The sequence below is a fragment of the Myotis yumanensis genome, unplaced genomic scaffold (genome assembly GCF_028538775.1).
Source record: "Myotis yumanensis isolate MYYU_CA2020_CCGP unplaced genomic scaffold, mMyoYum1.0.hap1 SCAF_5, whole genome shotgun sequence".
NCBI classification, from domain to species: Eukaryota; Metazoa; Chordata; class Mammalia; order Chiroptera; family Vespertilionidae; genus Myotis; species Myotis yumanensis.
In genome coordinates this window covers 54784307-54797000 of record NW_027223756.1, presented here as the reverse complement: position 1 = coordinate 54797000, position 12694 = coordinate 54784307, and the positions used below count along the sequence as shown (strand labels likewise).

General features: G+C 43.8%; 1 protein-coding gene across 6 annotated transcripts in view; it reads right to left on the bottom strand.

Annotated features, from left to right (window-relative positions):
* DCLK2 (doublecortin like kinase 2) overlaps positions 1-9806 on the bottom strand; it is a 137561-nt gene extending 127755 nt beyond the window's left edge. For all 6 annotated transcript variants that reach the window (XR_011471549.1, XR_011471550.1, XM_070415293.1 and 3 more), the window contains exon 1: positions 9127-9806. Coding sequence is in view for 4 of the 6 variants with exons in the window: in XM_070415293.1 (XP_070271394.1) it covers positions 9127-9547 (421 nt within the window). In the remaining 2 variants the exon portion in view is untranslated. The remainder of the gene's footprint in view (positions 1-9126) is intronic.
* Positions 9807-12694: the final 2888 nt, after the last annotated feature.

Here is a 12694-nt window from a genome sequence, read left to right as displayed (position 1 = left end):
ATGCACCGGGCCTCTAGTTTTGATGATAAGATTTAAAATGTTTATATCACCCAATTTTGGAACATCTGAACAACTGCTTCTGAACCAAGGACAGCCAGGCCACTCTGTCCACAGCCTCACCTCTTTCGGCATCAGGTGTAACTCTGCTGTCAGTTAAGGAGGAAAAGTGGACTTAAGGAAAAGACGTGCACAGCAAGTTAAGGCCAGAGGACATAGTTTTACTCTGCAGGAATGAAGGCTCATTAGCAGCACAAAACTGACTCATCACTCAGCCATCTGAACTCAGCATTCAGCACCATGGTCACACTGGGAACAACAATTTAATTTGAGCAAGTAGTATCTATAGCTTTATGTTGCTATTTTGCATTTTTATTGTGAATACCAATACAGTTTTATTGGTATTTCCATTATCAATTTGGGGTGTATTGGTGTATAAGACCTATATGCATAAGTACACACCTACCTTTATATTTATAAATATTTAAGTAACAATTTAATTAAAGTAATGAAGGCAATAATGGGCTTCTGCAATTTGGCTGTTAGCTTTTTACAGTTTTCATTTTTAAGTATCCCAAACATTGCTAAAATTTGAGAAACACTGCAATCATAAGGATATTAAGAAAGAGAGAGAGAGAGAGAGAGAGAGAGAGAGAGACACCTTCGGATAAAAATGTATCCCTCTAATAATATTTGCAAATAAACTGTGGTATAAAGGATATAGGGTCAGTCTTTCAATTGATCACCATCCAAGCGGCGGTAAAAGTTTCCTGGACAGAGTTTCCCCAACTTCTGGAGTCCTTTGTTAACACCTTTCCCCTTCATCCCTGAAATCTCACTGTGAGATCTAAGAGGAAGGCCTGGCCCCAGTTTTAAGTTAGTGACTGATGATGAGGGTGGCTTGCAAAGCTTCAGAGCAAGTGATGAAGGACTCAGAAATCAGATGTGTGTTCAGAAAAGAGGTGTTTAGCAGGCAGGAGGGAAGGGGAAATGGTGGAGGAAAGCATGAGCACTGTTTCAAAACGCCTGAAGGGCTGCCATGCAGAAGCATGATGAGCCTTATGGAGATTCAAATGGTGGCTCTAGAATTACTGGGGAGAGGGTGCGGGGGTACGGGGCGGGGGAGCAGAGTTACTAGGACACAAATTTTGTTTTAAGATGCCGAGGACCACTACTATTTATCAAAGAGCCACTGCCTGCTAGGACTCTCTGCTCAGTGCTTTATTAGAAGGTTCATGTGAAATCTTCTGGCTATTGGCCTTGACCGCTAACCTAACAAGAGATGAGTTTACATTGGACTATTTCTCAAGTTCTTTCTTGCACAGAGGCTTGATGAACATGAGTATAACCAGTAGTAAGTTTCCAACACTCCTTTTTTTATTTTCTTGATTTTTTAGCAGATGAGGCAAAATACTGTGATGTAAAAAGGCCAAGATGATGAGCAAGGATATTGGGAAAGGGCACATCAATCATTGCCTTTAAGAAATAAAGATCATGAATATCAGCACCAGGCTCAGAGTAAGCGCTCAATAAAGGCTCAGTGTTGTTTTTTCCTAAAGAAAAATTTAAAAATAATCTGAAGTTTGCAAAACATACATAGTGAAGGAAGAGATAAATCAATGACCATACTTTAAAACGTCCATCCACTAGGATATATTTTGGTTGCAGGTAATTATAATTTAATCAACATATAAACAAAAGGTAATATAGTAGGTCATAATTATAGATGATTGTAGCCACTTTGTTTAAGATGTTAGTAAATGTTATAGTATAATCAAAAATACTTAAGTTGATCTCACAAACCACTATTTTCCCATACCTTTGGTCTATAAAATAGTAGCTTCTGACAAATTACACAATGTAACTAGTTGACTGATTTAGGCTGCAGAAGACAGGGAAAACAGAATAAAACACTAAATTATAATAAAAATTAAAGCATGTTTTAAGAGCTGAAAATTCTAGCCTTAAAATATTGGAACTTAAAAGGTATCGGATTGTATTAAAACTATACATGAAATAAATTTGCTAAAGACAATTTTTAAGAATGCAAAATATGAACAAAACTAAATATAAGCTATGTCAGAGAACTAACTCGAAGTAGACACTGAAAAAATTAGGGGCTTAGAATAATCCTGGGATTTAAAAACATATACAAGTAATAAAAGTACAAGAATGTGCTTATGACAGATGTCTAAGGAGAAAAATCAAGTGAGGCATTTAGAAGTAGTGAAAATTATACATTATTAAAATAGATTGCATTATTTTTCTTGAAAACATATTTAAAAACTGAAATATGAAAGGGCAACAAATACTTTATTTTCACATTAACTTATTCTACTTCTGCAAATCTAGCTAACTGTCCAGCTAGCTGTTTTAACTGGAAATATTTTTTAAATACCTATATCCATCTATTCCCACTATTTAAAATATCTTACTAGTACATATGGCACAAAAGTAACATTAATTATCAAACATCATGTGCCAGAAGTATGTGTTGCATGGGATAAAAAAATCAATGAGCCCGCACTGGGTTTGTAATTTTTCCTTTCCTCAGAGCATTCTATGAAGAAGACCCTTTTATAAGTTATTGGGGGGGGAAGGGGTCTAAGAACTTTAGCTAAACCTGAGTAACCACATCTGCTCAAAAGACCTGGCCAACTTTTATTTATTTTTATTGTTTTAAAATGTCTTTAATTTTTAGAGAGAAAGGATGGGAGAGGGATAGAGAGATTGAAACATCAATGATGAAAGAGATACATTGATCAGCTGCCTCCAGCACGCCCCCAATGAGGATTGAGCCAACAACGTGGGCATGTGTCCTGGACAGGAATTGAACCCAGGACCTCTTGATGTATGGGGTCGATGCTCAACCACTAAGCCACACCAGCCGGGCGACCTGGCCAACTTTTAAAGAGGTACATGGAGCCAGTCAGAGCCAGAAGAATTTCCCAAGATCACTGAACTTCAAAGGACAAAGGGGCTTTAGCAATTACCTAACGCACCTTTCATTTACTGGATGAGAAAACGGAAGTCAAGCAAGGGAACTCTGCAGAACCTGAATGCAGAGACACTACCTTGCAGGTGTACAGAATGGTGTGTTTTATTCCAGGAACCATACAGGCAGCATCCTAACATTTATGTTTATGCCTACAGTGACTGAGGCACTGCGGCGATCTTAAATTCCCAGCTCTAAATGATTAACATTGGGCTGCACAGTGATGGAGGTTTGGACTGCTGATCTATTATGTTCTATGCAAACCTCAGGGGTCGAAATGGACCCCATTTCCCCACAGGTGGTAGAACACAGCAGAAGTTCAAAAGCCAGGGAGAAAGGCCTCAACTTCCAGCCCCACCTCTTAGGATTAGCCTCTCTGAGCCTCAGCTTCCTCATCTGTAAAACAGGGAAGACATCGCTGCCATTTTTCACAAGATATTACAAGGTTAAATGTGAGGAAGCACGTCAAGTCCCTCACACCGTGACTGCATATAAAACATCTAATACATAGCAGTAATGCCAAGAAGAAAAAGAATCTCTAATCCTTAGGGTAGTTGTTTATTTCATCAGAAGAGATAAAAACAGAAGTGGGAGCATGAGCAGGTGGGGTGAGGAGGAAGAGACCTAGCTACGAGGTACAGACCTACAGCAACTCTCCTGGTCCTACCAGCAATGAAGTAAGCAGTTTGACCACCATTACCCAAGGGAATTTCCCCTCACAGGACCATAAAATATCCATTTCTATATTTTAAAGCCCTGTAACATATTTATCTCTTCTTATAACTCTCGAGTATCATTATGGCATACTCTAATCATATAAATGCTCTCCCAAATATTCCCTTTCTTTCCCCAACCCTTTAGAATTCTTTATTCTCCAAATTAAAACTTCTCTTCCCATTATCTCTGGGAAGAGTTTATTTGCTGCTGTATTATTGCACATCTGAATTCCCCTGTTTTAAGTAAATGAGATGAAAAGAAGAATCAAATTTATCGAAGCAGGTTTTAGGCAAGAGGCATTCTCCCCATAATGAGGACTGAGCACAGCACCTTTGATTTAAGTGAAAGGTAATCCAATTTTTCAAAATACCTATTTCCACATTTATATAGGAACAACCCTATTCCAACTTAATTCATAGAAAACTTCCCTTGACAGCCAGGGGAAATAAGATCATTTTCTGTACTATTTATTTGAAGTAAAATTTTATTTGAAGTAAAATTTATTACTTATTTCTAAGTAATTATTTATTTAGAAATAAAGTAATTTTCTGGGCTATTTATTCAATGAATTTATTGCATGTCCAAGATCCCTGACCTCATGATGCTCTCAGTCTAATGCAAAAGACAGACCAATAAACCACTAACTGGAAAGATAAGTGGTATAATAGAGGCAAAGAAAAATGCTGTAAGGAGAGGGAAGAGTTATAAGCTTGACCTCAGGCCTTGGCTCCAACATCTGTTCCCTTGGGAAGCTTTTTTCATCATCCCGGCCAATGCTGCACTTTCGCTGCAAAGTGTGTGTGTGTGTGTGTGTGTGTGTGTGTGTACACACGTTTGCTATCTCTTTCCCTCTAACTGTGAGCATCTTGAGGGAAGAAACTGTACCCCTAGCACCTGAAACAACAAAAATGTGCTCTTTATCAACAACTATTTGAGATCAATGTTCCCGAGGTGTGGGAAGAGATTCCCAGAGAGGTGATATGTGAAGCAGGTCTTAAAGAATCTCGTAGTCTGCCAGGCAGAGAAGGCTTTGCAGACCTAAGATTCAATGTTCAACTGCCATGTCCAATCATCATATATGCCTTTAATGCATACAGCTTTTGACTTATTTTTGCAAATGTATCTTATAACTCACAGTGAGGAAAGAATGTAATCCCATAACAAGTTCCAAGAGCTAAGTTTCTATTATTACTATAAAAATCTACCATTCAAGGGGGGAAAATCCTACAATATGGGTTCTTAGAGACTTATTTTTACTTAAAACTCTCTCAGTAACTATATCTTAATTTAACACCTTCAAAGAAATTGACCAAGCCCAGCAGATCAATAAACTAGATTTAGTAAGAAAACCTCAGAAACGTAAGTCCTTAATTTCTTTAGAACTTTACTTTTCTTAAATTCAAATTAATTCATGTGAATTTTCAAGTTAACTTGAAGAATGGAAGTATCACTTATCAAAATCATAAAAATTGCCCTGGCTGGGTGGCTCAGTTAGTTGGTTGGAGCATCGTCCTATACACCAAAAGGTTGCGGTTCAGTTCCCAGTCAGAGGTGCATGCAGGAGGCAATCAATGCTTCTCTCTCTCTCTCTCTCTCTCTCTCTCTCTCTCTCTCTCAAATTAATAAAAACATGCTCAGTAAGAATTATAAAAAAAAAATCACAAAATTCTCTCACATGCCAAAAAATTCCATCAGCTTATTTACTACTGACTGAGGGGTAACAGGCCGAGATAACACCAAACGACATTTTACTTTTGGAATGGGAAAGGCAGAGACTGGTGGCTATTAATTATTTTGGCTCCTGGCAAACACTTCACCAGAGCTCCACACCCACTCCCTGCTTGAGAGGAGGACAGCTATAGCCTAGTCAGTTTTCTGGAAGGTTCTGAGTAGGGAAAGGCAGCCCAGGCCCTCATATACTCATATGTAGCCACACAGGTAGAGAAAGAGAGTGTCCTTTTAGTCCTGAAGGAATCTGACTTGGAGAGGAGATCTGCCAAACTTTCAATCTTTCCTTGAACAGAAAAGGACACTGAGGCCCAGGGAACTAGGTGAGTTTTTCTCAAATCCACAATCAGTAGAACCCAGGGATCTTCACTTGGCCAGCCTTCATTTCTACTATCCTTGGCCATCTCTTGTTAGGACATCAACATTTTACAAATACAGCCAAAATGTTCAGTAGGTGAGAACACTCACGGAACAGAGCTGAGACTTGGAGTTCTGACTCTTAATCTGGAACATGAGAACTTAAGAGTGAGTCATCAGGACAGCTTCAGTTAAGTATCAGAGATGATACAAACTTGGCTGGCTCACAGCTTCACCCAACTCAGTCTCATTTTCCCCAATATTGACAGTTATGACAAACAGTCCTCCTCTGAGAGAAGGTTTTAAAGAATAAACAGGACTACCGAGATACCCAGCACCAACCAGTGAAATTAAGCGAGCAAGGTGAGGTACACCAATAGGCCTAGCGTAGCCTGCTGGCCAAGTGTAGCACAGGAGTGCCAGCCTACACCAGCACACTGTTTTTAGTTGCCAGAGACTCTCAACGTCAAGGGCAGAAAAAAAAAAATCTGGGCCATGCAAATTTCTTTTGTTATCTGAGTTCAATGTGATTGGGGTTCTGATGAGTGTTCATGCCATGGGCAGTCTTGAGCCATCACTTTCTTTATTCGTCACTGAAAATATTTTAGGAAAAACAATGTTTCCTAAACTATAAACTTCATGGGATAGAAGAGGCAGAGAGGAAGAGAGTCAACCATAATGGTGTAAAAATAATATTAGAGAATCTTGTAGTCAATTTTGACAGCATGGGCAATATTTACAGACCTATTTTTACTGATCAAATAAAAACTATAAGTTCTTCTGTGTGATAAATCTGAACACTGGAGCACACAATTTTAATTAAAAGTTGAAACTATTTAAATTCTCTAATAATTGATATTAGAGCATAGATGGGTTTTTTTTTTTTTCTTAAAATCTCTCTTGCAACAGGGTACTCCACTCATTACTGGAATATTCAAGACTTAGACAAAGATCCATTGTCAGAGAGAATGCCACTATGACAAAAGAAGTGCACAAATTTTCTTCTTTTGCAGTAACTGAATACTGCTGGAAACAAGCGATCAATTGGCTAGACTAGGAAAACATTTCTGTTGTGCAAATATGTGTTGCATCATTATTTATCATATGATGGTATAATTTGGACTCTATGGGTCTCATCCTCATGGGAAGAAAATGTTCCAACCCTTCCATGTACAGCTGAAACTACAGTTTGAGAATTAGACTCAGTGGACCGTGTACTGCCTAGGCAATGACAAACTCAGTATACAATATATGTTCTCATTAATTAATGCGCATAATGGTTATCTTGACCAAATTCCCCCTATGATGATATTCATCTTTGGAGTACATTAATTTCACGTAGCAAATGTACTGTTAAAATTACTTCAGAGGAAGGTACTAAAATCTTCAGACCACCCTAGGCACAGTATCCCAAGGGCATGCCAGTAATGGGTGTTTAATCCATAGGCATTGCCTTGATCTTTCCATGGGGCTGCTACTCCAGTGTTGGGCCAGTCAATCTGTTACTCAGTTTTGAAATATCTAGACAAATGTTGTTCTTAGGTTTCTAACACCATAAAGATACGGAGTGATAAAAGCCTGTTTAACAGTGTATCTTTATTTTACATCGACTCCTCCAGTTGGCATCACCTCCTCAAGTAGCCTTTAAAACCAAAACACACAACTGACCAAGAGAATGCGTGAAGTCGCTAACACACACATAGGCTGAAGAGACAACTTAAGTTTGGCTGGGTCCTCTTCTAGCCAGACAAGGGAAAACTTCTGGCAACAGTGATCAAATAGAGAAACTCAACCACTTCCACGACTCCTCAGTGTGGCCACATCAGTGTATGAGAGGTGAACTGTAGAAGAAAGAGCATCTACTGCAGGGATTGTGGGACAAGTCATGTTACTTTCCTCGTGTGTGTGTGTGTAAAATGGGCACAGTGCCTTCAGAACATAAGAACAGGATGAAATGATATAAGAAAAACAGTTGGCTCAAAGTTTAATTTCCTCTCCCTGCCAAGCCAATGTTGCTATGACTATAGCAAAGGTGGCATTTGCATGAAGAAAGATGCATGAGGGCAGACTGTATGTAAACATGCAGGCAGCAAATACTTGGGTTCTGTCTGATCTTTACAGGTGATATTTAGATCTGGCATACCTTGTTTTATTGGCATTTCACTTTATTGTGCTTCACAGGTGTTGTGTTTCTTTACAAATTGAAGGCAGGACCCTCCACCAGCAAAAAGATTACAACTCACTTTATTGTACTCCTAGCTTTATTGTGGCGGCCTGGTACTGAGCCTGCAATGTCTCCTAGATATGCCTGTACTTACTTAGTAATGCTTTTTTTTTTTCTTTAGAAGAAAAGAAGAGTAAGTATTGCAGGAATTCAAGGATGACTCAACATACAACCAATCAGTCCCTTTGAGTGAAGCATGGTTGACACTTGAGTGAAGCAGTTGCCAAGCAACTGCTGATTCCAATGGCCTGTAACTATCATCCTAACTACTAGCTAATTTCAATAGAAGAGAGGGCAAGAGAGATTGACCTTGATTCACCTCATTACCAACCAAATGCAGAAAACCCTTTAGAACAGTGGTTTTCAACCTTAGCTGCACATTCGAATCACCTGTGGAGCTTTTACAACTCGGGATGCCCAGGCCACACCCCAAACCAATTACATCCTAACCTGGAAGGGGTTGCAGGGGAGGGGAGGGAAAGGGGGGGTTAGGCACCTATATTTTTTAAAATCTCCAGTGACCCAAGATGCAGCCAAGGTTAAGAACAATTGCCTAGGATCACCCCTCCTGAGCTCATATAATTTCTGCTGGGAGTCCAACCAGGAAAGCCAACCTAGAGCTTTTCACAGCACAACCTTCCGAATAGAGCAGATACAACAGGGTCCCTCCCACAGGCTGGCACCACAGGTGTCTCCACTGAGGTCCACACACAGGGGGCTGAGCAAACAGCTTATTTGCTAAAGGGTTACCCAGATCCTCACTGGGGAGCCACCTTTTCAAATAGTTTGCAATTAAAAAACAAGTTCGCCAATTTTAAGAGATGTCACCGAAGTCCAAAGCCCTTTAGGATGTTTTCTTTGTTTTGTTCTTTTCTTTTTTTTATAAGGCAAATCTCTTGGGAAGGACAATCAGAGGATAGCGCGCTCCACACAGAGCTTAAGGAAAAGCAGAGATAGCGTACAATTCCCGTGGCCTGGAAGACACCCCGTAGGCTCCCTCCCCCTACCCCCACCTCCGCGTGGGGTAAGGGTGTGCGCGCGCGCACGCGGGCCAGCGGCCACTGCACCTGCTGGGGCGCACCTGCTGCGCTGGGCCCTCCCCTCCTACCTTCCAGCAGCTCGTCCAGGCTGGTGACCTTCCTGCTGCCGTCGATGGTGTAGATGGTGCGGACGCCCTGGGGCAGGTTCACGTTGTCTGACAGGGAGCGGGTGAGCTCCATGAGCAGCGCGTCGAAGGACCGGAAGCGGTCGCTGGAGATGGCAAACACCAGGCCCTTGAAGTAGCGGTCCCCATTCCGGTAGAAGCGCGCCTTCTTGGCCTTCTTCTCGGAGCTCAGGGCCTGCAGGGTCCGCGTGCGGTAGAAGCTGCAGTGGGCACTGTGCGCCGGGCTGGGGATGAGCCCGTTCCCCTTGGGGCCCGAGCTGCTACTGCCCCCGGACGAGCTGGGCGCCCCTCTCCGCGACCCGGGCCGCGGCCTTTTGTCCCGTTCCTCAAAGTGCTCCAGCTCAATGCTCCTGGTGCTGGCCATCGCGGCGGCTCCGAGGGCTCCCCGCAAACACACGTCCCAGCCAAAGCCTGCAGGTAGCCCAGCGCCCACGCGAGAACCAACTCCGAAACGCCTGGCCGCGAGGGGCCTTTATAGCGCCGGGACACCTGGCTCTGGCATCCCGCCCTCTCCTCGCAGGTGGAGCCGCGGAGCCGCGGAGGCGCCGGCCCTCCCGCGTCCTCCTATAAGCGGCCGCAGCGTCCAGCAGCCGGGCTCATTGTCCAGCGCGGCTAGCTCGGTCCCTCCCGCCCGCCGGGGAGCCCCACGCCCCCACCAAGCGCCTCCTCTACCCAGCCCCGCCTCACAACTCCCGCTGGGGAGCCGGCCGAGAGCCGCGCAGACGGGCCGCCCCAGGCTCGCCCCGGGCCCGCGGGCGCACACAAAGCTCGGGCGCCCGGTGCGGCTCGCATCCGCCGGCTGCTGCCCGGAGCGCTGCGGGGAAGGAAGGAAGAGGAGGGGGAGGGGCTGGGAGCGTGGGAGCGGCGCCGCGGGCCCGTGGGGGCGGCGCGCCCTGCCCGGCCCGCCCACGTTCCCGGCCCCGGGCGCCGGAGTGGAGCCGAGGCCGCGCGGGTCCCCTGGCCCAGCGGGAGGGTCGGCGCGCGCTGGCTTCGCTGGGAGGGCCTGGCGGGGGCCTTCCTCCCCCTGTGCCCGGCCCTAGCGGGAAATAAAGCAGCCCGCCGTCCCCGCCGCAGGCCGGCCCTGCCCACCGGCGAGCATCCGCGCGCGGCCCCACCAAGCCACCGGCGCGGCCCGCTGTCAGGGCTGGCGGAGCTTTCGGCCCCCAAGGGGTGCCAAAACCCCGGAGGGGGGTGCGAGGCGAGAGGAGGGGGCCGGACCGGTCGGCGCGGAGGGGCTGCAGTGTGCGAGGAGCGGCTCCCCCTGGGTCCTAGGCAGCCCGGTTCATCTGACAGCTACAAGCCCGCGCGCACACGCGCCAATGGGCGCAGCCGCGGCATGCGCTCCTGGGCCTGGGAAATGTGTACGCACAGGCAAAAAAAAAAAAAAAAACCCACAAAGGAAGGAGATTCAAGGGCAGGGATCACATCCCTCAGCCAGCCTCCAAACGAGGAATCCAGGACAAATTAGGCAAGACATTTGAAATATGGCACTGAGTGAGGGCACACATTACAATTTTTAAAGGATTTGGAGCTTTATTTAGACATTCTTTGGTAGAACAGCCTCCACAATATCCACTGGAGGTTTGCTAACTTGGCACATTCAGTGACTTAGAATGCATGAATTATCGGAAGTTATTGGTTTCTGAGGGGTTTATTTAACCTACAAATACTTATTAATTAAGAGCATGCTGTGTGCCAGGTATTGTGTTTCCATCACTGGGGATGCATTAGTAAAAATAAAATTTTTTTTAAAAACCTTCAATCCCTAGTCCCTGCACTCTCCTCCCCCACCTCTTACATTCAGGTGGTACTTAGTGTTGCCAATTTGAGCTATTTACTACATAGTGGGTTGAACATTTGTAAGCACCCATCATATTGGAAATCTTAATTTAGTAGTGTCTGGTCAACAGTAAAGCATATTTTCCAAAGGCTTGTGAGAATCTTAGTTACCAACCTTTTGCCATCCAGGAACGATGAAACTGAAAAATGTTTGGTTGTATTCTGATAGGTGTATAAGCTACCCTGAAACCTTGGATCATTCAGCACCTAGTTCTGAGTCGCCCTAGACAGCGAATCCAAACTGACTTGTACCCATTGTTCCTTCAGGGCAGTTTCGGGAACATACTTGGGCATACCTGACTTCTAGAACCAGGACTGGAGCATGCTGAGAAGTCAGAGCTGATCTGAGACTTCAATGTAGTTTTTTGAGGGGGGGAAATTCTGATAATTAGAGCCACAGCCATGTTAGACCTCAACCCAAACCAATTAGTTAGAATTTCTGGGTATGAGCTTCTCCAATAATTTTTTTTAAGTGCTTGTAATGTACAACTAGGGTTTCCATTAGGAGTCAAATCAGGGCATCTTCTCAAACTTTGATGTTCTTACATGTACTGGGGGTATCTCATAAAATACAGATTCTGATTCGGGTCTGGGGTAGAATTTGTAATTCTGTATTTCTAACAAGTTCCCAGATAATGCCAATACTGCTGGTCTTGGTACAACACTTTGAGACACAAGGAACTAAAGGGCACATTCCTTGAGATAAGGCCTCGTTAAGTACTAGTAACCACAGAAGCTATCAACTTTGAAAATGCCCTAAAATGGGTGTATTCATTTGTTTTGCTATTAGTATTTCTTGGGGGAGAAAAAGACATTGTAATAGATTGCTGAAGTAATAAATGATCCCAAACTTAGTGATTTTCAACAATAAACGTGTACTATCTCAGCAGTTTCTGTGGGTCAGGAATCTAGAAACAGCTTTCCTCAAGGTCTCATGAGATTGGAATCAGATGATGACGGGGCTGCATTCACCTGAAGATTTGACTAGGGCTGTAAGATCCTCTTCCAAGATGGCTCACTCACACGGATGTTGGGAGGAGATCTCATTTCCCAGCCATGAGGATCTCTCTAGAACAGCCGTGGGCAAACTACAGCCCGTGGGCCGGATCCGGCCCGTTTGAAATGAATAAAACTAAAAAGAAAAAAAAGACCGTACCCTTTTATGTAATGATGTTTACTTTGAATTTATATTAGTTCACACAAACACTCCATCCATGCTTTTGTTCCGGCCCTCCGGTCCAGTTTAAGAACCCATTTTGGCCCTCGAGTCAAAAAGTTTGCCCACCCCTGCTCTAGAATCTCTTGAGTGTTACCACTTTCTCCAGAGCAAGCATCCAAGAGAGAACACGGTGAAAGTCATGTCTTTCATGATGTAGCCTTGGAAGTTATACAATGTCATTCCCCAAATATCCTAAAAGTTACAGGTAAATCCAATTCAATGTGGGAGGAGACTATGCAAGGGCATGACCACCAGGAGTCAGGGATCATTGGCGCCATCTTGCAGGCAGGTAGCACAGGCTTCCACCATTAAACCTTTAAGCTTCGATCATTCAATTTAAGACACTGACATAAACACATTTTCTCATTCAAAAATCCTTGGTGAAAGATTTTGCCCTTTTAAAATAGTGAATACAATCTATAATAATAAAAGCATACTATGCTAATTAGACCG